This window comes from Pan troglodytes, chromosome 8, assembly GCF_028858775.2.
Source record: "Pan troglodytes isolate AG18354 chromosome 8, NHGRI_mPanTro3-v2.0_pri, whole genome shotgun sequence".
Classification (NCBI taxonomy): Eukaryota; Metazoa; Chordata; class Mammalia; order Primates; family Hominidae; genus Pan; species Pan troglodytes.
Window position 1 is genome coordinate 31,641,835 of NC_072406.2, and position 26,864 is coordinate 31,668,698.

At 41.3% G+C, this 26,864-nt stretch overlaps 1 protein-coding gene and 1 long non-coding RNA gene across 13 annotated transcripts in view; one reads left to right on the plus strand and one right to left on the minus strand.

Annotated features, from left to right (window-relative positions):
* CACNB2 (calcium voltage-gated channel auxiliary subunit beta 2) overlaps positions 1 to 26,864 on the plus strand; it is a 403,546-nt gene that overhangs the window by 346,225 nt on the left and 30,457 nt on the right. For all 12 annotated transcript variants that reach the window (XM_001141982.8, XM_003312467.7, XM_054660799.2 and 9 more), the window contains 3 exons: positions 11,103 to 11,225; positions 13,496 to 13,632; positions 19,167 to 19,243. In XM_001141982.8, the coding sequence (XP_001141982.2) occupies positions 11,103 to 11,225; positions 13,496 to 13,632; positions 19,167 to 19,243 (337 nt within the window). The remainder of the gene's footprint in view (positions 1 to 11,102; positions 11,226 to 13,495; positions 13,633 to 19,166; positions 19,244 to 26,864) is intronic.
* LOC129136256 (uncharacterized) overlaps positions 25,316 to 26,864 on the minus strand; it is a 36,286-nt gene continuing 34,737 nt past the window's right edge. The window contains exon 3 of the long non-coding RNA XR_010146816.1: positions 25,316 to 26,359. This is a non-coding gene — a long non-coding RNA (uncharacterized LOC129136256). The remainder of the gene's footprint in view (positions 26,360 to 26,864) is intronic.

The window sequence follows — 26,864 nt, forward strand, 5'->3', positions numbered from 1 at the left end:
CCATGTTGTCTGTTCCTCACTGTACTTGTGGTTGACAAACAAAAGGGAAGATGGAGCCACCAGGTTGCACATGCCTGGCCCCCGGGTAGCCTTTATCTATTGGCACAGCTGCAGCATTTACCTGTGCAGACTTTTAGCTTGTTTATCTATGCTTTCAGCTTGATTTTTCAGGCTGCTTTTTGTTAGAAAAGAAACAATATGGGGGCTGTGTTTTATTAGAAAGAAGCCTTACCGAGGACTCTCTTACCCTCACTGTTTGCTGAAATAATTTATTTCTAGCTCATGTATCAGTAATAGTGCTGGAGTCAGGGTGGGAAGGGAGGTGGTGAAACCAGGTGGTTGGTCTCTTCAGCAGCCTTCTCAAGATGAGTGATTTGTGGAGGGGCGCGGTGGCTCACGCCTGTTATCCCAGCACTTTGGGAGACCGAGGTGGGTGGATCACCTGAGGTCAGGAGTTAGAGACCAGCCTCGCCAACATAGTGAAACCCTGTCTCTGCTAAAAATACAAAAATTTGCTAGGCATGTTGGCGGGCGCCTATAGTCCCAGCTACTTGGGAGGCTGAGGCAGGGGAATCACTTGATCCTAGGAGGCAGAGGTTGCAGTGAGCCAAGATCCTGCCACACTGCACTCCAGCCTGGGCAACAGAGCGAGACTCCATCTCAGAAAAAAAAAAAAATGAGATAGGAAGACATACATGGTCTCATAGTTTATAAAATTCCACACCAAGGACCCTGCACAGGAAACACTGAAAGGCTGCTGCAGCGACCCTAGTTTTACAGAGGGATTAAAAAGTCATGCAAATTGTACTTTTAGTAGAGACAGGGTTTCACCATGTTGCACTGGCTGGTCTCGAACTCCTGACCTCAGGTGATCCGCTTGCCTCGGCCTCCCAAAGTGCTGGGATTACATGCATGAGCCACCACACCCAGCCATTCATGAAATACAGCTTTCTAGATGGTGACAAAGAGATGTGAAGAGAGAAACGGAAGATCTAAATAAATAAAAATAATGATTTGTGCCGGGAACTGTGGCTCACGCCTGTAATCCCAGCATTTTGGGAGGCCGAGGCGGGCGGATCACGAGGTCAGGAGATCGAGACCATCCTGGCTAACAAGGTGAAACCCCGTCTCTACTAAAAATACAGAAAATTAGCCAGGCGTGGTGGCAGGTGCCTGTAGTCCCAGCTACTCGGGAGGCTGAGGCAGGAGAATGACGTGAACCTGGAAGGCGGAGCTTGCAGTGAGCCAAAATCACACCACTGCACTCCGGCCTGGGCGACAGAGCAAGACTCCATCTCAAAAAAAAAAAAAAAAAAAAAAAGAAAATCAGGATTTGACATCGCTGTTGATTTCCTGAACCTCGAGTTTTTAAAGTGCATCTTTGTACTTAAAAGGAATAGGTTACCTTTATGAGGGACACCCATCGTTCTAACATGTGAAGGTGTTCATTTAGTGTCACACGCAAGGCAGACCTGGGCCCAATCTTTTTTTGCCTTTCTTTATACCAACCAATTTTTAGCATTTTGTAAATTATCACTTTGAAGTCTTCAAAATTTCACATAAACATGTAAATGTTGTGGAACTGCCATCTACACACCCCTTTAAATGAAAAGCACTCTAGTACTGTAGGAGTAACACAGGCTTTGGAGAGAGAGAGATTTTAACACCAGCTCTAACGCTTATGGCCTGGGAGAACATATAAAAAAAAAAAATCTTCAGCCGGGTACGGTGGCTCATGCCTGTAATCCCAGCATTTTGGGAGGCCAAGGCGGGTAGATCACCTGAGGTCAAGAGTTTGAGACCAGCCTGGCTAACATGGTGAAACCCCATCTCTACTAAAAATACAAAATATTGGCCGGGCATGGTGGCTCACACTTAAAATCCCAGCACTTTGGGAGGCTGAGGTGGGCGGATCATGATATCAGGAGATCAAGACCATCCTGGCTAACACGGTGAAACCCCATCTATACTAAAAATACAAAAAATTAGTGAGCCGCGCCACTGCACTCCAGCCTGGGTGACAGAGCGAGACTCTGTGTCAAGAAACAAAAAATACAAAAAATTAACTGGACATGGTGGTGGGTGCCTATAATCCCAGCTACTCGATGGGCTGAGGCAGGAGAATCGCTTGAACCTGGGAGGCGGTGGTTGCAGTGAGTTGAGACCTAACCATTGCACTCTAGCCTGGGCAACAAGAGTGAAACTCCATCTCAAAAAAAAAAAAAAAATCTTTCACAAATGTTGTCTTAAAATTTAACTTTTTTTTTTTTTTTTCAGAGAAAGGATCTTGCAATGTTGCCCAGGCTAGATTCAAACCCCTGAACTCAAGCCATCCTGTTGCCTCAGCCTCCTGAATAGCTGAGACTACAAGCGTGTGCCACAGTGAATGGCTGGGAGAACTTTTTTGAGCCTCAGTTTCTTCACCTTGGAATAAAACAATTGTAGCTGGGGTTAAATGAAATGTAGCAATCTATGTATAATATACAGCACATTGTTTGTCCCTTGGCCGACATTCTGAAAGTGGTAGCTTTCATCATTTTACAGTAAGTCCTGTCATGTACAAGGTAAAGAAGGACCTAGAAGAAGAGAATATGAATTTCTTAACATCTTTTATCACTTACACATTCCCTTCTCAACAAATATTGATTGGAAACATACTGGAGACACAGTGTTGAACAAGACATGGCCTTGGTGTTTTAGTTTCTGTTTTTTGAGACAGGGTCTCTCTCTGTTGCCCAGGCTGGAGTGCAGTGGCGTGATCATGGCTCACTGCACCCTTGACCTCCTGGGCTCAAGCGATCCTCCCACCTCAGCCTCTTGAGTAGCTGGGACCACAGGTGCACACCACCACAGATGGCTTTTGTTTGTATTTTTGGTAGAGACAGAGTTTCACCATGTTGCCCTGGCTGGTCTCAAACTCCTCGGCTCAAGCAATCCACCTGCCTCTGATTACAGATGTCAGCCACTGCACTCCACCAAACTTGGTGTTTTTAAAGCACTTTTACATTATTGTCTAGATAAAGAGATGCCACTCTTCTACAAATTGGTACTTACGAATTTATTTTGAGGATCTGTTCGGGTTTAGTCCACAAACCAATATGCCACAAACTTTTAATTCTTTATCCCAAAAAGGGGGCTGCAATGCATAGATGATTTACCAGTCACCCTCATGCTATGTAGCATGTGCTCATATGTCATGTCGAAAGTACCAGAAACTGGAAAAGGAATCAATTCCTTTTTTTCTTGGCTTGGAACAGGGAGAAGCAAAAACTGATAGAAAAGTCTGACATCATCTCATGGGCCTGACCCTCCGTAGCCACAAAACAAGTTGGCCAGGAATCCAGGTAGAATCTGCAAAAGCAGACTCCAGCTCTCACACTGGCCTGGCAATAAAGTCTTTAGGATGTTAATAGAGGTTGAGTGAAAGTGAAATGAAGGACCATATTGTCTCCCAACCAACGTAGTATCCTAATGATTCTGTAGAGCAGGATGAATCTAAATCTAAATGTGGATTTCAATAGAATTCCGCAACAGCCATCCCTGAAGCTCCTTCTACAGGATCCTACCTAGGGCTGTGGGCTATTTCTGTATCTGTGCTTTCTGCTTTTCTTCCCCATCTTACTCTACAGCTATGACCAAGCCTTTCTGATAAACCCGGGCCGGTGGGGGAGGGGGGAGGGTGGAGTTAAAGGGTGGCAGGAAAAGGACAGCTTGAAGGACAACCTATTAACTAGAGTGCACCTCAGTTACATTTGGCCTTGGGATCTGGAATAGCTTCGCTTTCCTCAAGAGCCAGAGCACCTCTTGTGTCCCAGCGTGTCCCAGAGCACTGTGTCAGTTTCTTATCACAGTGCCCACTGTTCCTGGTGTTCCCGTGAAACCTCTGGAACACTAAGATTTCTTGGCTTCTTTTTGTTCTTGCTTCTTGGGACTCTTCTTTACCTTAAGGAGAAAGCACAATAAGAAGAAAGAGTAAATGGCCCACCGGCCTCAAACATTCATATCCAAGAATCAGTTCTATTCATCAGTATTTATGATGGACCATGCAGGAGTGAACTAGGAATGACCTGAACCATGCCCCAGGGCCATGATGCTGGAAAACCATAAAAATCTGGTAGGGCCGGGTGTGGTGGCTCACACCTATAATCTCAGCCCTTTGGGAGGCCAAGGCGGGAGGATCACTTGAGGCCAGGAGTTCAAGACCAGCCTGGGCATCAAAGCGAGACCTCATCTCTCCAAAAAGTAAAAATAAAAATTAGCTGGGCATTGTGGCATGAGCCTGTAGTCATAGCTACTCATGAGGCTGAGACTGGAGGATTATTTGAGCCTAGGAGGTTGAGGCTACAGTGAGCCATGATTGCACCACTTCGTTCCAGCCTGGGCAACAGAAAGACCCTGTCTGGGGGAAAAACAATCCGGTAGGCTTCCAGACCAAAAGTAACTTTTGTAGTTCGAACAAGGGCAAGAGCCCTGAATGGTAAGAGGAAAGAGTTCCATGTGGCTCTTTACCATTCTGAGATTAAGCCAAAAATGAAGATGTCAACTTAAAACAGGATATATTTGATTAACAAATGGTTTCATGGATAAAAATTCATTGATTCCTTAAGGGATATTCCCTTGGAACTTCAAGTTGGTTAAAAAAAAAAGCCTGAGCGTTTGAGGACTATCAAAGAAAATCAGAATGAAAGAGATATGTATCAGTACATTCCTGCATTGTTACACTGTTATAAAGAAACACCTGAGACTGAGTAATTTATCAAGAAAAGAGGTTTAATTGGCTCACAGTTCTGCAAGCTGTACAGGAATCATGGTGTTGGCATCTGGCTTCTAGGGGAGGCCTCAGGAGACTTACAGTCGTCTAGGAAGGTGAAGGGAAAGCAGGCACTTCATACATGGCTGGCACTGGTGCGAGAGAGAGGTGGGAGGTGCCACACATGTTTAGACAACCAGATCTTATGAGAAGTCTTATCATGAGAACAGCACCAAAGGGGAAAATCTACCCCTATGATCCAATCACCTCCTACCAGGCCCCACCTCCCACACTGGGGCTTACAATTCGACATGAGTCTGGCCAGGGACACAAATTCAAACCATATCAAGATAGAACACTGTAAACAAAGTGAATATGGGAAAACCTGGCCGGGCGCGGTGGCTCACGCCTGTAATCCCAGCACTTGGGGAAGCCGAGGCAGGCGGATCACCTGAGGTCAACAGTTCAAGACCATTATGGCCAACACGGCAAAACCCCGTCTCTACTAAAAATACAAAAGTTAGCCGGGTGTGGTGGCATGCGCCTGTAGTCCCAACTACTTGGGAGGCTGAGGCAAGAGAATCACTTGAACCCGGGAGGCAGAGATTGCAGTGCACCAAGATCGCACCACTTCACTCCAGCCTGAGTGACAGAGCAAGACTCTGTCTCAAAAAAAAAAAAAAAGAAAAGAAAAGAAAAGAAAAAAGAAAATGAGTATGGGAAAACCTTACCATTTGCTCAAGTCCCAGAGAGTATGAAAGAATCTATATCACAGAAACGCTTCTTGACTTTAACAGCGAGTTAGTTTGTGTCGTGCATGTGGCAGATATTACACTGTGTTGATGAGTTTGGTTTGAGGACGTTTACAGTGGAAGACCACACAGGAAATGACTTGTCTTGGGCTTTAATGGGGGGTAAATACAGAGAAATATTTACTTAGGTGTAGCATTTACTTTGGTATATAGCAAATGCCTATTAATAAGCACTTACTATATATAGTTAGCCCTCTTTATCCATGAGTTCCACATTCACGGATTCAACCAACTGTGGATTGAAAATGTTAAAAAAAATTACAACAATAAGAATGATAGACTTAAAAAGCAATACAATTGAATAACTATTTGCATAGCATTTACCTTGTATTAGGTATTATAGCTGCTCTAGAGATAAAGCATACAGAGGATGTGTGCAGTTATGCGCAAATAGTACACTGTCTTTCTCTTTGTTTGAGATGGAGTCTCGCTCTGTTGCCCAGGCTGGAGTGCAGTGGCAAAATCTCGGCTCACTGCAGCCTCTGCCTCCTAGGTTCAAGCAATTCTCCTGCCTCAGCCTCCTGAGTAGCTGGGATTACAGGTCTGTGCCACCACGCCTGGCTAATTTTTGTATTTTTAGTAGAGACGGGGTTTCTCCATGTTGGTCAGGCTGGTCTCAAACTCCTGATCTCGTGATCCGCCCACCTCTGCCTCCCAAAGTGCTGGGATTACAAGCGTAAGCCACTGCACCCATCCAAGTACACTGTTTTATATCAAGGACTTGAACATCTATAGATTTTGAGGGTCCTGGAAACAATATCACGGCAGTTATCAAGGGATGACTATACACCCAGTACTAGCCTAGCCTGGTGCAATCCATTTTCTGTAATCCCGTTACCTTAAAGAATGGCGCTCTTACCCTTGTTTTAGCCATGTGAACTTATGTTTAATGAGACTAAAGAATTTGCCAAGGCCACTCACCTAATAAATGGCAGAATGAACATCCAAATCCAAGTCCACTTAAAATCCCTTGTTCTTGAACCCATATGAATGAAATTAATATGGAGAATACCTTCCACATTGTAGACACACTGCAAGCTGAAGTGAGACCAGGGAATCAGACGTGACATTGTCACTGGCCTCTTTGGTTTAGCATCCTGGGGTCTTTTATCTTGGCTACATCTGTCCCCCGCATCCCTTGACTGTACTCTGATTTTAGAAATACAGTTCCTGAAGTAAAGATATTGAGGAATAGGTATCTGCTGCTCTTGTTTCCTAGTTCTATAAAGCTAATTCCCATATAAACCACATCTAATGGTAGCATCGTTGGTTACAGGAGGTGAGGCAAGAAAGGAGGCACGTTCCAACTTAACATCTTAATCTAAGAGCATAAAATTATTACCTGTGGTCTCTGGAATTATACACCAATTTCCACCACCATTTTAATTTCTTTTTCCTTTTTCAGTCCCCTCTTTCTGCTACTCAGATGATTGAAAAGTGATAAAAAGTTGGTAGAAGTCATAAGATTTTCTATGGGGTCTTCTGTCGAGTCAGGCATTAAAAATGTGTCTTACATTGATGAAAAACTATATGTGATGCTTAAACTCTGTATCTTCCAAGGAATAAAAGAAACATCTGGGCTGGGCACGGTGGCTCATGCCTGTAATCCCACCACTTTGGGAGGCCGAGGTGGGTGGATCACGAGGTCAGGAGATCGAGACCATCCTGGCTAACATGGTGAAACCCCATCTCTACTAAAAATACAAAAAAAAATTAGCCGGGCACGGTGGCGGGCACCTGTAGTCCCAGCTACTCGGGAGGCTGAGGCAGGAGAATGGCATGAACCCAGGAGGCGGAGTTTGCAGTGAGCCGAGATCGTGCCATTGCACTCCAGCCTGGGCGACAGAGCGAGATGCCGTCTCAAAAAAAAAAAAAAAAAAAAAAAAAGATCTGAAAGATGTGAAAGACCATGCTACGATTTTTTTTTTTAAATCTTGGATCTATACTTTTGTGATCAGAAACTTTTCTGAATAATGGGTGGATCTACTCATGGAAATTGTATTTCTAGTGGTAAAACTGAGTTTGATTAAGACTACATCCTTAGGAGGCTGAGGGGGGAGGATTACTTGAGGCCAGGAGTTTGAGGCCAGCCTGGGCAACACAGCAATACCCTGTCTCTACAAAGTTTTTTTAAAAAAAATAAAATGTAAAAACTTTAAAATATTTTTAAGATTACATCTCACTAAAAAGTGCACCTTGCTTTAGTGCTGGGTACAGTATAAAACAGTGTGGCCCATTTGGACAGTAGTTTAGAATAAAAATTTTAAAGTCTTAATAACTCATGTCTGACACATGCTACCTCTGGGACTCCATCCTAAGAAAAGAATTCTAAGTAGAAAGAGGCTTTTGTACAAAGATTTTTCAAAGCAGAATATTTTTCATACTGAATAATGTTGTGAACCTAAGTATCAAAGAAGGGTGAATGGTGAATGGTTGAGGGAGTCTTTTTTTTTTTTTTTTAGATGGAGTCTCACTCTATCACCCAGGCTGGAGTGCAGTGGTGCAATGATCTTTGCTCACTGCAGCCTCTGCCTCCCAGGTTCAAGTGATTCTCCTGCCTCAGCCTCCCAACTAGCTGGAATTATAGGCATGCGCCACCATGCCTGGCTAATTTTGTATTTTTAGTAGAGATGGGGGTGTCTCCATATTGGTCAAGCTGGTCTAGAACTCCCAATCTCAGGTGATCCTCCCGCCTCGGCCTCCCAAAGTGCTGCGATTACTGGCATGAGCCATCATGCCCGGCCAAAATATATTTTTAAAAGTATAAAAACTGTGTGTGTGTGTGTGTGTGTGTGTGTGTGTGTATAAGAGATGAGGTCTCACTTTGTTGCCCAGGCTGGTCTCAAACTCCTGGGCTCAAGTGATGCTCCCACCATGCCCTCCCAAAGTGTTGGGATTTACAGGCATGAGCCACGGCACCTGGCCTTTCTAAAAAATATATTTTTTTTGTTTTTTCATTTTTTTATGTTTAATATTGGATGAAATGCAATATGTTATGATTGTAGCTCTGGAAGTAAACTTTATATATTTAGGAACATTTCTAGAGAAAATAGAAACATCATACTCTCAAGGATTGTGTTTCAGTTGTACAGGTATAGGCACCATTTATTTATGTGTATTTTTAATTCCCATAATTCCACACAAGAAGCAGGATCCCTGGTATCACTAAAAATTATAGTGGATGTCATTCGAGACCAGCCTGGCCAATATGGTGAAACCCCATCTCTACTAAAAATACAAAAATTAGCCAGGCATGATGGCAGGTGCCTGTAGTCCCAGCTACTTGGGAGGCTAGGGTAGAAGAATCGCTTGAACCTGGAAGGCAGAGGTTGCAGTGAGCTGGGATTGTGCCACTGCACTCCAGCCTGGGCATCACAGTGAGACTCAGTCTCAAAAAAAAAAAAAAAAATTACAGTGAATGTCAATAACTGGATTCCAAATATTTAACTCCACCTCATGTCTATTGTGCCTATATCCAGAATTTGGTTTTCCTTTCCCAATCTGCAAATTGTGACTAGACCATAGTAACATCAGGGATCTTAAGTCAGTCTTAACCCAGACAAGAGGCAGGTAGAACAAATTAACTTTGGAAAATTTGGAAATGAAAATGGGTTCTCTCTACTCCAACTCCCCCGTGTCCTTCTCTGGCAAGTCCAGGTAGAGAGCTCATTGAGTAGGGGGAAACTGCTCCCTTCTCCTGAGAGGTCGAAATAATTTTTTTAAAGAATAGGTTAAGCCGGACGCGGTGGCTCATGCCTATAATCCCAGCACTTTGGGAGGCCAAGGCAGGCAGATCACCTGAGGTCAGGAGTTCAAGACCAGCCTGACCAATATGGTGAAACCCCATCTCTACTAAAAATACAAAAAATTAGCTGGGCATGGTGGCGGGTGCCTGTAATCCCAGCAACTCGGGAGGCTGAGGCAGGAGAACCGCTTGAATGCAGGAGGCGGAGGTTGCAATGAGCCGAGATCATGCCATTGCTCTCCAGCCTGGGCAACAAGAGCGAAACTCCGCCTCAAAAAAAAAAAAAAAAAAAAGGAAAAAAAGAAAAAAAGGTAGGTTAAAAGGAATATCACATGAAAAACTATGTTACTTTGTATATATCATGTATATAAGAAATATATAGAAGAGGCCAGGCACGGTGGCTCGTACCTGTAATCCCAGCACTTTGGGAGGCTGAGGCGGGCAGATCACCCAAGGTCAGGAGTTCGAGACCAGCTTGGCCAACACAGTGAAACCCTGTCTCTTCTAAAAATACAAAAAATTAGCTGGGTGTGGTGGCTCACGCCTATAATCCCAGCTACTCGGGAGGCTGAAGCAGGAGAATCAATTGAACTCCAGAGGAGGAGGTTGCAGTGAGCTGAAATTGCACCACTGCACTCCAGCCTGGGCTACAAAGTAAGACTCTGTCAAAAAAAAAAAAAAGAAAGAAAGAAATATATAGAAGCAATCCATTTGCCCATAATGGGAAAGAAATACAATACCACTTAGAACAATACCATTTTCACCATTTCTGAGCTTACCTGTTTCTTTCATCTTGTGGATAAATAGGTATTAGCTAAAGAGAGAATAAATGCTTATCTGTAAATTCTTTTGGTTTGATTTGTTTTTTTCTTTTTTTTGAGACAGGGACTGACTTTGTCTCCCAGGCTGGAGTGCAGTCGCGTGATCATGGCTCACTGCAGCCTAGACTCCCTGGGCTTAAGTGATCTTCTTGCCTTAGCCTCCCAAGTTGTTGGGAGTATAGGTGCCTGCCACCACACCTAGCTAATTTTTGTTTTTGATTTTTAGTGAGAAGAGGTCTTGCTATGTTGCCCAGGCTGATCTTGAACTCCTAGGGTCAAGCAGTCCTCTTGCCTTGGCCTCACAAAATGCTGGGATTACAGGCATGAGCCACCACTCCTGGCCCTTTATCTGTAAAATTTCAAAGCATCAAATAAGGAAAGAGAGCTTAATTAATATCTTCAGTAGCTGAACAAACTCAAGTAGGAGAAATAATAGAAGAAAAAGTTATTGCTTTCATAATTCGTTGCAGCCATGAATGAGAGTTGCTATAGTTGTAGAATATTTTCCCCGGCACTTTTTTCATTCAATGATTGTACCTTTCGGAATTATGTCTTTAATGATCAATTAATTAAAGTAGATGTTTGGGGTAGCAAGGCAGTGACTAAGTCCTTTCCACTGAAATGGAAGAACTGGGCATTTTATTCATGTTTGTGTTTCCTGATTTACAGTTGCTACAAGCGCCAATGTTGAAAACACATATTTCCCTGGCTCTTCTTCACCTTCGTTACTTGTAGTGCTTTCAAAGAGAACAATGGCCTTTTTCTATTTCAGAAATGGGTGTTATGTAGCTCACAGCTGGGAGATTTCAAGTGTTTTGAATACGAACAAGCTGTTTTGTGATAAAGAACCAGTGCAGAGGGGAAACCAACAATGATTACAGTAGTTATTCAGTATGTCTTTGTATTTGAGGGGAAAAAGGAGGGACACTGTTGTTTTGCTCTAATTTTTTTCCCTCTTCCTTTTCCCACTTTAGACAAAGCCCGTTGCATTTGCGGTTCGGACAAATGTCAGCTACAGTGCGGCCCATGAAGATGATGTTCCAGTGCCTGGCATGGCCATCTCATTCGAAGCAAAAGATTTTCTGCATGTTAAGGAAGTAAGGAGAATAATTTCATTTTCTAACAGCATGATGTTTTACCTTGACATACCATTTCTTATTTCCTATTCATATGCCGTTTCTGTGAAGTAGCATTGCACATCGCTGCAGTTGTATAACATACATAACTAAATCAATGGCTCTCAACCTCTGCTAATATAAATATACCTTTTAAAGTGGAAAGAAGTCACAGGCCTCTTGCAATAACTTCAGCGCTCCCTGGGGCTCTGTGGCCCAGAAATTGGGAACTGCTAGAGTAGATGATCCTTTTTTATGCTTAACCTATACTTCTTTTTTTTTTAATGTTTCACCTTGACTAGGTGTAGTTTTTCCTGATGCCTGAAGTCTAGCCATCTGGGGAGGGTTTAATAATAATATCTAGAATTCATGACTCTTCTCTCTGCTGACAGTGTCTAAATTCAAACTACTGATGACCTTTTTCCTCCTTAAATGCTAAATTTCTGCAGTGAATGAGAGAATGGTAAGAATTGACACCAATAAGGCAACAAAGAGGTATCAGGAAAAGTCCTTTTCCTACATGCTAAATGTCTCCACCTTCTAGTGAGCAATGACACAACCTGCAAATTGGAAACTTTCATCCTTAATTAAGGTTTGTTTGGAGTCAACATTTATCAAATGCCTGCCTTGTGGAGCACTGTGTAAACTGACCAGAAATTTCCCCTGTAGAATATTCTCAGTGTGTGATCCTGAGGTTTTTCTTGGACCTGAAGGAATTTATACTTGGAGCTCTTCCATCTAGGGTATAATATGTCATAGGAAGCATGTGTAAATTGAAACTCTTCACTGCACTAAAGGCTGTCAGCAAAGGAGTTGATAACTGACAATTGAAAGAACCTAGGGCTGGGCCCGGTGGCTCATGCCTGTAATCCCAACACTTTGGGAGGCCAAGGTGGGCGGATCACAAGGTCAGGAGATCAAGACCATCCTGGCCAACATGGTGAACCCCGTCTCCACTAAAAATACAAAAATTATCTGGGTGTAGTGGCACATGCCTGTAATCTCAGCTACTCGAGAGGCTGAGGCAGGAGAATAGGTTGAACCAGCGAGTCGGAGGTTGCAGTGAGCCGAGATTGCGCCACTGCACCTGAGCCTGGCGACAGAGTGAGATTCTGTCTCAAAAAAAAAAAAAAAAAAAAAAAGAACCTAGAAGCCTGGGTACTATGGCTCATGCCTGTAATCCAAGCACTAAGAACCTAGAAGCCTGGGCAACAGGGTAAAACCCCATCTCTACAAAAAAAAAAAAAAAAAAAAGAAATAAAAATAACCGGGTGTGGTGGCATACACTGGCAGTCCTAGCTACTCAGGAGGCCAGTGGATTGATTGAGCCTGGGAATTCAAGACAGGAGTGAGCCAGGATCATGTCACTGCACTCCAGCCTGGGCGACAGAGCGAGACCCTGTCTCGATTAAAAATAGAAGAGCCTAGAGAATTTAGAGCCTACCATTTTGGTAACCTCTGAAAAGAGATGTCAAATACTGGCTAGGTGGGAACAATAGAAAAAGTTATCAGAAGTGATGCTGTGCCTAGAATCTCACTTTACACCAGGAAGTTAGATTATTATGAGGTCTCTTCTTGATTGATGCTGAAGGGGGGATCTTTCCACCATGAAAGGAAAAGAAAAACAGAATGTATATTCTTCTTCGACGTGTTCAAGGACAGATTTATTCAATCGAGGAAAAAGAAGGCAAATCACAAAGATTTAAGATACATATTCCACCTGCAAGACATAAATTGTCAACATCACACAAGTAGAGAAATCATCTGTGAACATTGCATTGTATAATTATAAAACTGTTTGCACAAAGGTAAATTGTCCTGTGACATGAAATATTTAAGGTACACTTCAATATTTATCTCTTTCTCTCAATACTTCCAATTGGTCTGATTATATAAGGGGAAGATTTCTGTAACAATACTTCCTAAAGATCTCTTGGTAGGATGGGCTGTTATTCTTTGAACCCAGAGAGCTTATCCCTACTCATGGTGACAGCAGCTGCTGCAACGGAATTCAGCCTGGTCCTATGGCAGCACCAGGACAGACAAGGAACGCAGAGCCTTTGATAGATTGCTGAGAACGCTAAATGCATTTCTTACATGTGAAACCCATGAGCCGAAGGGTTTCTTGAATGATAATATTTAAGGCATAGTTAATGGTCATTGCCATATTTCTCTCGACTGAAAATAGTGTGGAAGAACAAGGATTTGACCTTCTGTGCACTGATTTTTAATGCTTTTGATTTTGTGTTTAGAAATTTAACAATGACTGGTGGATAGGGCGACTGGTAAAAGAAGGCTGTGAAATCGGATTCATTCCAAGCCCAGTCAAACTAGAAAACATGAGGCTGCAGCATGAACAGAGAGCCAAGCAAGGGAAATTCTACTCCAGGTATGAGACAGATGTCAAGTGTTTGCATAAAACTTAGATTATACCACTATCTGTGTACTGTTGTCTGCTGTATTCTGTATCCTTTATTATGTATTAACAAGGAGGCTGGTGATATGGTTTATTGATAGCATCACAAATCTTGCATTTTCCTGCATTTAAAAAACTTCAGTCCAGCACCTGATTTTCACCCTATTTGGGAAAGTGTCAAATTATTATCATTAATGAAAAGAGCTAAGGTCATAGAGTATTAAATTCAGGCTCCAGTGCAGAGGAAAATCTGAAACCTTAATCATTTACTGAAAAATAGTCTGGCACATCATAGCCCTGGTGACTAATCCCACTGTCTGTAGCTGCCTGGTATGGCTGGGAGATGTTTGAGAGATGACAGTCTCAGACATCATCAGGCAGTGGCAGCTCTTGTCATCCGTTAGTTTCATTTTCACCTGAGAAACTCAATTTTCAGTTCTACCCACTGTTAAGCACTTAAAGAGAAGCGAAGTATGAAACAAGTTAAAACTGCCTGTGCAGATGGCAATTAGATGAGTTATGTAAGAAGCTGGGGCTGAATAATCCCTCCTAGGATTCATGAGGTTGTCTGTCCCCCTCTGAAAGAATCACTAGAAAGGCTTCTCGTAGATGTACTGAATTTTCCATGGAATCGTATGCAGACGGGTCTAAGGACGCAGCATGGCTCTTCCGATGTGAAAGGATGGGACATGGGCAAGGCCTTTCTTAAATACGAATCGCTGAATTTCTCTTTTCTCCATCTTACATCTTATTTGTTTATCTAAGATGCAACTCCCTTTGTCAATGGTAATACTTTACTGTGAGCAAGTATTTTTTTCAAGCGTCAGCAGATGAGTGAAACAGAATATGCTTTGTGGTTTGGAACACCCATCCTCATTAACTGGCTTTTCATAATTGTCAAGTTCATTTAGTTCAGATGGATTCCTCTGTGTTTTGAGACCTCCACCCCAGAATTGACTTTCATTAATTCCTGGGTTATTGACAGCGCTCAGATGGTGAGATGCATTCAGTCATATAAAAGTAGAGGCATGCATAAAAAAGAACAAGATTGGCCGGGCACGGTCGCTCATGCCTGTAATCCCAGCACTGGGAAGCCGAGGCAGACGGATCACCTGAGGTCAGGAGTTCAAGACGAGCCTGGCCAACATGGTGAAACCCCATCTCTACTAAAAATACAAAAATTAGCTGGGCATGGTGGCAGGAGCCTGTAATCCTAGCTACTCGGGAGACTGAGGCAGGAGAATTACTTGAATCTGGGAGGTGGAGGTTGCAGTGAGCCCAGATTCGTGCCACTGCATTCCAGCCTGGGCGACAGAGTGAGACTCTATCTCAAAAAAAAAAAAGAACAAGATCATGTCTTTTGCAGCAACATGGATGGAGCCGGAGGCCATTATCCCAAGCAAACTAACACTGGAATAGAAAACCAAATACGGGGGCCGGGTGCGGTGGCTCACACCTGTAATCCCAGCACTTTGGGAGGCTGAGGCGGGCATATCACAAGGTTAAGAGATTGAGACCATCCTGGGCAACATGGTGAAACCCCGTCTCTACTAAAAAAAAAAAAAAAAAAAAAAAAAAATTAGCTGGGTATGGTGGTGCGTGCCTGTAGTCCCAGCTACTTGAGAAACTGAGGCAGGAGAATCGCTTGAACCCGGGAGGCAGAGGTTGAAGTGAGCCAAGATCGCACCATTGCACTCCAGCCTGGCGACAGAGCGAGACTCCATCTCAAAAAAAAAAAAAAAAAAATACCACATGTTTTTACTTATAAGTGAGAGCTAAACATTGAGAACATACAGACACCAGGAAGGGAACATAAGACACCGGGGACTACTTGAGGGTGGAGGATGGGAGGAGGGTGAGGATCAGAAAAACCACCTCCTGGGGCATTATGTTCATTATCTGGGTGACAAAATAATCTGTACACCAAAGCCCTGTGACATGCAGTTTACCTGTGTAACAAACCTGGACATGTACCCCGAAACTAAAAGTAAAAAAAGAAAAAAAAGTTGCCTGTAAAGATAACCCTCTTAGGATTAAAATACTTTACTCTGAATTAAGTTATCATTATCATTAGCAGCAGTAAATTATTCATTAGACCAACATACATATAATGCATATTTTGATATGCAATATTAAATATTAAACTTTTGTTGAAAATGCATTTCTTAATGAGAAAAAAAAGTAGAGACATGCAGATGAACAGCGCATGTGCATTCTGCCTGCAGGGTGTTTGAAGACCCGATAGGATTCTTTCAATCCTTAATGTTCCATTGGCCTTATTTTGTGTTTTCCTACCCTCTGTATTGAAAATGGTATCATAATACTAGCTAATAAAACCTTATGGCCAAGCACGGTGGCTCATGCCTGTTCCCAGCACTTTGGGAGGCCAAAGCAGGTGGATCACTTGAGGCCAGGAGTTCGAGACCAGCCTGGCCAATATGGTGAAACCCTGTCTCTACTAAAAGTATGAAACTAGCTGGGTGTGGTGGTGCACACCTGTAACCCCAGCTACTTGGGAGCCTGAGGTATGAGAATCACTTCAACTTGGAAGGCGGAGGTTGCAGTGAGCCGAGATCATGTTCCAACCTGGGCGTCAGTGAAACTCTGTCTGAAAAAACAAACAAAAAAAGAACCACCTTATATGGAAACATTTTGTTTTAATAGGGTGTAGACATTGCTCCTGTCAACTAGGTAGTATATCGTTTGTTGAGGTTTGAAGTTATCCCAGCTGGGGGTGTTTTGTTTTTAGTTAGGACAATTCAGCATTTTTCAGAATTTTCTTGTCAAATGACTTGAGAAAGGGGTTCCAAGATGAAATAAATTGAGGATAGTTCTAGGTAATAGAAAGTTACTTCAGGATTTTTTTTATAGCCTTTTAATGTCATCATGTACACTGTGAATCTCTGGTGGAATGGGAATTTTTTTAAGTATACTATTTACTAAAATTGCTTTCTCATAAAAACTCCCCTGGTTCATGTCTTAGGAATAGTGTTTTGTAGAATACATTTTGGAAAATTTGGGATGGATTTTTGCAGAGGCAGGCTTGTGTGTCTTTCTTTGCCTCTTCATATAGAAACTGAGAAATGAGAACAACTTCAAAGGGAGTAGAAATCTTTCCCAAAATTGTTTGAGAAATGTAGTCTCCTGTGTCTCCCAAATGGGCTTGCCTAGGCTAACATTAGTGCTCCACTCATCTTTATAAGGACCTGTGGGAGCAGTGGGTATTAGATCTTACAGGTCACAGATGAGAAAACAGGTTAAGAGAAGTTAGGGAACTTGATCGAGGTCGCAGAGCTAGTAAGCGTCAGAACCAAGATGGTAGCCTGACCTCCACGCTGTACAGACTTCCATGCTGCACTGCAGATTAAGGAGCCAGGTCTTGCCTGGCACAGCAAGCCCAGGACAGATGGTTATTGCCATCTGTTATTATTTACTTTATTAGATATGTTGTTTTGCTCTTGCATTTTTTCCCTTAGGACTCTGAGTTATCCGTATTTGAGGGAATGTAACATCTCAGAACTTACTCCAGAGAACTAGATTACCTTTTCTTACAGCCATATATCTTTTCCTTTGATTTTCTTCATTTTATTTTGGCCCAAGATTTTGCCTAAGTATGTGAAAGTACTTTTACTTGCTTTCATAGGTTTTTACATTTCTCTCCTTTTGTGTGTGCGTGTGTGTGTGTGTGAGTGCGCGTGTGTGAGACAGAGCCTCGCTCTGTCACCCAGGCTGGAGTGCAGTGGCGCAGTCTCGACTCACTGCAACCTCCGCCTCCCCGGTTCAAGCAATTCTCCTGCTTCAGCCTCCCAAGTAGCTGGGACTACAGGCATGCGCCACCACGCCCAGCTAATTTTTGTATTTTTAGTAGAGACAGGGTTTCACTGTGTTGGCCAGGCTGGTCTCAAACTCCCGACCTCAGGTGATCCACCCACCTTGGCCTCCCAGAGTGTTGGGATTACAGGCGTGAGCCACTGTGCCCGGCTTCTCCTAACATTTTAAATGTAGTTTTGTTTTGAGGACATAACCAGAATCCGGCAGTCTTTAAAAACTCTGATACAGAAATTATAAAAATTGACAGAACTCAATGGAAATGGAATTGGGGTACCATTCAAGAACTTGGCATTTTAATAGAATTAAAAGTCAAGGACAAATCTGCATCCTGGTCATTGTCACCATTTGCAGTATTTGTCACAATTTTACATAAATAATATTTTGGCTGTTACTAAAATTCAAAGGGAATATAAAACCCATGAACTTAAACTGAAATTAGACTTAATACTTCAGAAAAAAAAAAAACTTCTGGGGAGAAAAATGTTTTGGTCTTGGTAATAGGTCCTTGTATAACTGCCAGAAACTGCTTCTATAGATATCACTTGTCATTAATTTCACATACTGTCTGATGCCCTTATTAAATGTATTTGAGTATCTCTTAAGAACCTTAAAAAGATATACAGCCCTCCTGCTAATTGCCTAATAAAGTTTTTGATGTTTATGCATTAAAATGCTAGAACAGTAGCAATAACATTCAGCCTGTTACTGATACTTTAATAAAACTTTTATTTCCATATTAATATTTACATAAGTAAATATTGCCCTTTGATGCATAAACACTGTAGCAAATTCTTTCAACTAGACCCTGGCTCGGCCATAATAATAAACATTAGGCAGTGAGATGATTTTGCCCAAATGTAAAATGTTCTTCTTATCTTCATCTGAGAGAGGGGTCATTCAGTAACACGTTATTTAGCATGCTAGTAGGCTGGTGAAAAACACAAATGCTGTTGTTCTAATATTAACTCCAATGTTTCTGAGACACTGCAGTATATCATATCAAACTTTCAAATTTGGTAGTTCGGAAATGTATGATCTTCAAATTATTCCTAAATTAACCACGTTTCATTCTCCACGTGAGTCACGCTTGAGAAGTATTCTGGGTACTATCTGATGGCTACATCATATCATATTCTGTTTAGTCATGTTTCTTCGTGTGTCTTTTAGTGGTTGGCAAGTTTTCATATGGCTCTGTTGTTCTTTGATAGATTGCTCATAAAAGCGTGAGTGCTTTCAATCTTAGTGTACTATTAATAAAATAAGCCTAAAACAGAGGAGCTGAAACCAAACAAGAAGGAAATATTAATCTTGGGTGTTAGCCTTAAGGTTCTATGCATCGCCTCTGAGGGTCTCTAAAATAAAAAGCAAAATAAATCTGTGCTGTTTCACTGTCTGTGATCTGGGCAAGTAACTTGGGGGCTGCAGAAATTACACTGGTTCTCTTCCATTCTCTCAGGTCCTTTTAAAATTAAACCTTGAATTTGAAATCAGAGACCATCATGTGGCTATTTCAAGTACTCCAGGAATCTCCACTGGGAAATATTGTTTTCCTCCTTAAATGAAAGATAAATTTAAAGTTGAATAAAACCATAATGAATTATGTTTACTGAATAATATAAATGTTTGAGGATGCGAAATAAGTGTCAGATTTAATAGAAATTTTTGCTTTACTCCAGTAAATCAGGAGGAAATTCATCATCCAGTCTGGGTGACATAGTACCTAGTTCCAGAAAATCAACACCTCCATCATCTGGTAAGTAGGTGATAAATGCTGAATAATACATACTGCATTTCATGCTTTCCCCAGCTCTATCCAGTTTTGTGAATTTATGTATACACTGAATCACTATGTTAACCCTGCAGATGTTAAAAGGAATCAGAAGTGAGCATGCCCTTTTGGAGTTACAAACAATATGGGGAAATGTTTTTTTCTGGCTGGAAAAAGAAGTATGTCAAAGTGTTTACATTGCTGTAGATGATCAAAGTGATTAATGTATTTATTTATTTATTTATTTATTTATTTATTTTTTGAGACAGAGTCTCACTCTGTTGCCCACGCTGGAATGCAGTGGCGTGATCGCAGCTCACTGCGCCTCTGCCTCCAGGGCTCAAGTGATCCCCCCACCTCCGCTTCCCAAGTAGCTGGGACTACAGGTGCACACCACCATGCCCGGCTAATTTTTGTATTTTTTGTAGAGATGGAGTTTCACCATGTTGCCCAGGCTGGTCTCGAACTCCTGAGTTCAAGCGATCCACCTGCCTCAGGCTCCCAAAGTGCTGGGTTTACAGGTGTAAGCCACTGCACCCAGCCATATTAACCTTTAATCCCTAGTTCCTGCGATGGTGCTTGTCATGGGCAGTAAATGGGTGAATACTTGCCAACAACCATAGCACAATGTGAGATATAACCTTAACATTAAACAGAAGGATAAAAACTTTAGAAAGGTAAGGAACAGAGAGTAAAGTGAAGATAGAGGATTGGCCTGTTGTGGGCTCTACCAGAAAACTTCTGTGGAAGACACAGACAAGAAGTATAGAAAAAAGATGAAAATGTGTGTGGGAACAGTAACTACTGTTTTCTTTCCAAAGCAGTGGGTTCATCCTAATGGTTGCTGGATAAAATAAAGCATACCTACTTAAATTTGAATTTCAGATAAACAATAATTTACTAGTTTAAGTACATATTGCATGGGGCATACTTACACTAAAAATGTATGGAACATACTTATACTAAAACATTGTTTTAAATTCAAATTTAACTGCATTTATATTTGCTAAATCTGGGAACTCTCCTATTCTGTGTAGAACATGGAATTCTATATAGACAGGAGACTAATGATTTGAATTGCAAAAAAAAGCACATGATCAGTATCTTAGTTTGCTAAGAGAATTGTAATTGGGAATCAGAGTAAGACTGTAAAGGTTGACTGCCAGGGTGTTTCAGCAAAATGATACTGTGTGTGATTTCTAGAAAGCTGGAAATGGGAAGAGATAAAAAACAGAGAGTTGTACAACTATGCAGAAATCAAAGAACTAGTCACACAGTGACTGATGTGCTTTAAGAACAGGATTTCTCTATTACTAATAATCAGCTTCATTCCTGAATGGTGGTGGCCTTTAGAGACCAATCAAGGACTTCTTAGCAAAAACTATAGGATTTTTTTTTTTTTAAGAAAAGGGGTTTCACTATGTTGCCCAGGCTGTTCTTGAAACTCCTGGGTTCAAGGGATCCTCCTCCTCAGCCTCCCAAACTGTTGGGATGACAGGCATGAGCCACCGTGCCCAGCCATTGGCAAACTAAGATACTGATCATGGGCTTTTTTTGCAATTCAAACCATTGTTCTGTTTATATAGAATTCCAAGTTCTACACAGAATATAGGACTTTCAAGTGAGCAAAATCTGAGCACAGTAAATGAATTGCTTTAGGAAGCAAATTAATTTCAAAAACTATCTACTTATAACTTGAAGCAAGCAATTCTAAGATGCTCAAAATTAAGTAAAATAGTATGCATGAAATGAAAATGAAAGGCCCTGTAGGTATTATGTGAAGCTTATACCTTCCCTTGATAATTACGGAGCCCCTGAATCCACAGAGGAAGGGAGGCCTATCCTGCTCCTTCTCAAATGTGTGAAGTTGCAGGGATTCCTATATAAACCTTACACTCATATATCTCAAAGATGATTTCAGTGATTTCTAGGGACTGCTACTAGGCTCTTAAAGTGGAAAAAGACTATGTCACCTTGCGATAAAGCAGCAGTTCTGCCTGCAAATGTCAGCCTCACTTCTTTCTATATACCAGAAAAATTCTTCCATTCCCTCCAGCCATATTGTAGCCCTCCAGTGGTTTTGGCAACACAGATGCTCCCCAACTTATGATAGAGTTGCACTTCACTAAACCCATCATAAATAGAAAATATTGTAACTCAAAATGTACTTAACACGTGGACAGACCCAGTAAAAAGTCCAACGTCAAACCATCATAAAGTTCAGACCTTGACTTATGATAAGGTTATGTCCCGAAAAATTTGTAATAAACTTGCACAATCTTAAGTTGAACCAGTGTATGTCAAGGACCGTCTGTATAGTGAAAGGAGGTGCTGCATTTTGAAGAACAAGTTAGTATACATGTAAAATAACATTCCATTTTGTAGGCAGATGTTTGACATTACTAAAAGTAAAGTTCCATGAAGAGTGTAATATTTAAAAAGGTGATTTAAATGTTCACCAAGGTTTTGTAGAGATACACCAACTTTCACGTGACTTTTCTGGTGACTGAGTCACTTGGAGCTATAACCAACTACAAAATGTATAATAAGCATATTAGGACTCTGAGACAATTTTTATATCAATAGCTCAACTGATTTAAAGGAAAACTTCAGAAAGCTCGAAAGAGAAGTTCTCCCAATCCACCTCCAGGCACAACTGCTCCAACTATCAAGTGTGGATGGGTCTGTAATGATCATTTTCATCGTTTCCAAAGGTCCCATCTATTATTCTCCTCACTCATTGCCAGACCAAAGAATATAAGTATCTGCCTAAAGTATATATGCTTGGATGCTGTCAAGAACTTGGAAAATTTCCCACTTGACATCTGGGCATTGGTGTCATAGCCAGTTGCAGAACACATACATCGCACCCACACACACGTGTGTACAGATGTGTCAAGCCCAAGCTCTGCTTAACTTGACCCAAACCTTTAACACCAAAACTTAAATTTCAAAAAATTATTCTGGGTGCCATGGTCACGCCTGTAATCCCAGCACTTTGGGAGGCTGAGGCAGGAGGATCACTTGAGCCCAGGAGTTCAAGACCAGCCTGGACAATGTAAGTGAGACCCCGTTTCTAAAAAATTAGCTGGGTATGGTGGTGTGCACCTGTAGTCCCAGCTACTTGTGAGGCTGAGGTAGGAGGTTCGCTCGAGTCCAGGAGGTTGAGGCTGCATTGAGCCATGATTATGTCACTGCACTCCAGCCTGGGCCACAGAGGGAGACCCTGTCTCAAATAAATAAATAAACAAACAAACAGAAAAAAATGTTCCCAAGGCTCTCTGTCACTAATAATAATATATGCATGCTAGTGAGGAAGAATGAGACTTTTCAAATATATGAAAGCAGTTCTTTCCAAGTAAATACTAATGTTTGCTAAAGCATGGAAATATAAGTATGAAATTTAAAAAGAGTAACATTTCTCATTAAAAGGAGAACCATCTGAGTCTAATAAAATACATGTAGCTGAACAGATTTGAAAATGCTTCTTAACTGCCTTGGTAAGTTTCTTTAATATGTTTTGAAAGTGACCACATGTTTCAGAATTCTACGTATTTCAAAATGAACTCAGATGTTTTTAGACCTGAGTTAACCAAATGTCAGAACTAGTACATTATAGAAAGTTCTCAATTTGGGATTTTCAGCCCTCATGTCCAGATACAGGTAAATTTCAAACCTGACTCAGGCTATGTGTGTGGAAAGCCAAACACCTGGGCAACGTTGCAGCCAAAGATGTATACGTTTCCACTCTTTCTCTTTTTTTGAGATGGAGTCTCACTGTCACCCAGGCTGGAGTGCAGTGGCACAATCTCAGCTCACTGAAACCTCCACCTCCCAGGTTCAAGTGATTCTCCCACCTCAGCGTCCCAAGTAGCTGGGATTACAGGCACCGGCCACCACACCTGGCTAATCTTTGTGTTGTTAGTAGAGACAGAATTTTACCATGTTGGCCAGGTTGGCCTTGAATTCCTGACCTCAAGTGATCCACCCACCATGGCTTCCCAAACTGCTGGGATTACAGGCATGAGCCACCATGCCCAGCCTCACTCTTACTTTAAAAAACAAAAATACACCTGATGATCACAGCAGGCTAGATTCAATGGGCAAATCACAAAATTCAACTCATGAACTTGACCATCCAAGGGTCCTGTAAATTCTGACATCCAACTGGTTATCTTCATTTTAGAAGGGCCCTCAAAGGGTACTATCCCTTGAATGTGGTCTTTATGAGCCCAATAAAAGATGAGAAAGATAAAACCTGTGGGAATTTACCACCAGCAAGGAAACTCTTGATTTTGGTTAACATGTATTGTAGGAATAATGAATTCCTGACCCAGATTTTGTCCTTCAAATCCAGGAAAGCGCTGACAACATGCTGCTTGAGTTGAGATTCAAGGAAAACCATTTCTGAAGAGTTTTCTGAGACTCTTGCCTGGCTTATGCCATTCAATAAGCCCCATAAGGAAACTTTCCTATATGAGCAAAGGATTAGCTATAGGATGGTATAAAAGTCAGCAATGGATAAAGCCCTAGGCACATTTTATGTTTTCTCTACATACCACATGTTAAACCTTTTAGCACATCAGTATGCATAGATGGGGCAAAGAGGAAGACATACTTACTATATTAGGTCTACCTAATTAGGACTGAATTAATTCCATTATTACCTTTTTTTTTGATAGAAAATCATACCTCCTGCATTATGCAAGCAATAGCTGATTATTTGTAATAGTGTACAAACAATGGCAGGTATTCACTCCATCACAGGTTTCCTACCTCATCAAATGAAAAGGAATAATTAAATAAGAGAGCCTAGTTTTCAAAAGGCTGCTTCATTTAATATTCATAACAACTTCAAAACTGAAAAATAATGTAATGCCTGTCAGATGATCTTCCATCCTTTGAAAAGGTTAGAAGAAGCTGCTGTGAGCAGTTCAGCTTGTGTATCCCAGGGAATGGTAGCTGTATTGTAACACCAAGCTGTCTGTTATTTCAAACTGGTAATTTGTTCCTTCCTTCAATCTAAATGTACTGTGGTTTTTGTTAGAGAACTAACATGTATAATATGATGCTTTCCTGCAGTGAGTAAATTTTTTTTCTTCTCCTTGACTGATTCTTAACCGTAGAATAATTTTCTAGCTAGTCCAGCTCTACGATGTCATCCTGACGCCTGACATCAAGGACATGACCCCATTGAGGATGTGAAGGGAACTGAAAGAGGGCACCCACATTGAGAAGGGACTTCGCCTGGAAGGGCAGTGTGGTATAGGGACAGTTACAGACTCATTTAGGTGGGCAGTGTGGTATACGGAGGGTTATAGACTCACTTACGCAGGAGGAGTAGGTCTGAATCCTGACTGCCGAGTTTTTGCCAAGAACAAGTCCCTTAAATTTTGAGTTTTTTAATCTTAAAAATAAGAGCCTTGAAGTTGATCTTTATTTCCATCTCTGACTCTGCAGTTGATAAAATTCTGTAGCTATTTCGATTGCATGTGGAAGGATTTTGTAAAATTTGAAGTGAGATTATGCATCTTTTTTTCTTGTAACACTTTTTAAGTACTATATTTTCAGGTGGAACAATGGGAAAAGTAAAACATGTCAAGCAACAAAGCTAAACCTTTCATTTTACAGATGAGGAAACCAGTGGCATATCCTCTTGGGTCCTCGTGCCCTTCCACTCTGCCTCTTTTGTTAAACCCAGTGGCTTTGCATAAGTCACCAGAAGTCTTCCAATGTCATTTTATTAGACTGGTTTCACTCGGATATCTTGGGACCCAGTGTTTTCCCATTAGTCTTCATCAGCCTAAAATCATGTTAATCCTGTCCTTCCTGGAGCCCTCCCTGAATCATTGGCCTTGTGTATGACTCCTTTGCATTGACTGGATTGAGAATTTTCCACTCTCTCTTTTTCTCAAATGTCTGTTGCAATTTTAGGGAAACTTTTCACACTGTCCTTATTTTTACACAAAATCTGCAAAAAGAAAAATCTTTTTTTGCACATTGTATTGTTGGTGCAAATGTAATTGCGGTTTCGGACCATGGATATTAAATGATAACTAGGCCTAAATACATCTTTATTAATCAAAATAGGAAACATTACAATCAACACATTTTTGCCAATGAGAAATAAGTGTGTTTATTCCTGTAGCATAAAACTCCGTGCTTTGGGATTTGGCAAACTCTTGAAAAGCACTTTCTGCATCCTGCTGCTTGTGGAAGAATTTTCTCTGCAAAAAGTTGTCGAGATGCTTGAAGAAATGGTAGTTGGATGGCAAGAGGTCACGTGAATATGGATGAGGCAAAACTTCGTAGCCCAATTCATTCAACTTTTGAAGCGCCGGTTGTGCGATGTGCAGCCAGGCGTTGTCACGGAGAAGAACTGGGCGCTTTCTGTTGACCGACGCCGGCTGCAGGCGTTGCAGTTTTCGGTGCATCTCATCGATCTGCTGAGCATACTTCTCAGATGTGATGTTTTCGCTGGGATTCAGAAAGCTATAGTGGATCACACCGGCAGCAGCCCACCAAACAGTGACCATGACCTTTTTTTTTTTTTTTTTTTTTTGGTGCAAGTTTGGCTTTGGAGCTTCTCAGTCCAACAGCTGAGCTGGTTGTCAGTGGTTGTCATACAAAATCCAATTTTCGTCCCACGTCACAATCCGACTGAGAAATGGTTCATTGTTGTTGCACAGAATAAGAGAAGATGCTTCCAAACAACAATTTTTTTTTGCTTGGCTCATGAGGCACCTACTTATTGAGTTTTTTCACCTTTCCGATTTGCTTCAAATGTAGAACGACCGTAGAATGGTCAATGTCGAATTCTTCAGCAACTTCTCGTGTAGTTTTAAGAGAATCAGCTTTGATGATTGTTCTTGAGTAGTCGCTGTCAACTTCCAATGGTCAGCCACTATGCTCCTCATCTTCAAGTCCCTCGTCTCCTTTGCAAAGCTTCGTGAACCACCACCGCACTGTACGTTCATTAGCAGTTCCTGGGCCAAATGCATTGTTGATATTGCAAGTTGTCTCCACTGCTTTACGACCCATTTTGAACTCGAATAAGAAAGTCACTCAAATTCGCTTTTTGTCTGACATCATTTCCATAGTCTAAAATAAACATAAACAGCAAGTAATAAGTCATTAGCAAAAAACGCATAAAGCGAGAAATGCGCATTAAAATGATATATAACATAACCACATTTATTTAAGAATGTATTCCAATATCAAATGGCAAATTCCAACAGTGCAAAAACCGCAATTACTTTTGCATTCACCTATAATAAAGGTTTTCAAAGTAGTTGTTTGTTATCTCAAAGCTGGTTTAAGATATTGTAATGAAGTCAAATGTTCTGTACTGCACTTTTATACAGTTGATACAGAGAAAATCAACATTATATTTGAAACTACAGATTTAAAATGTTTCTCTGAAAATATTCAAGACGTCTAGCATGAAACTGATTCATTCAAGCAAACAGATTATAAGTGTATCTTTCAGTTTCATTAGATTTGATTACCTTGCATTCTTAATGTGCTTTACCTTTAAATTTAATTTTCTTTGCGTACTGTGTTGAGCACTCATGATAGTTTTTTTTTACTATGGTTAGTTTTATTT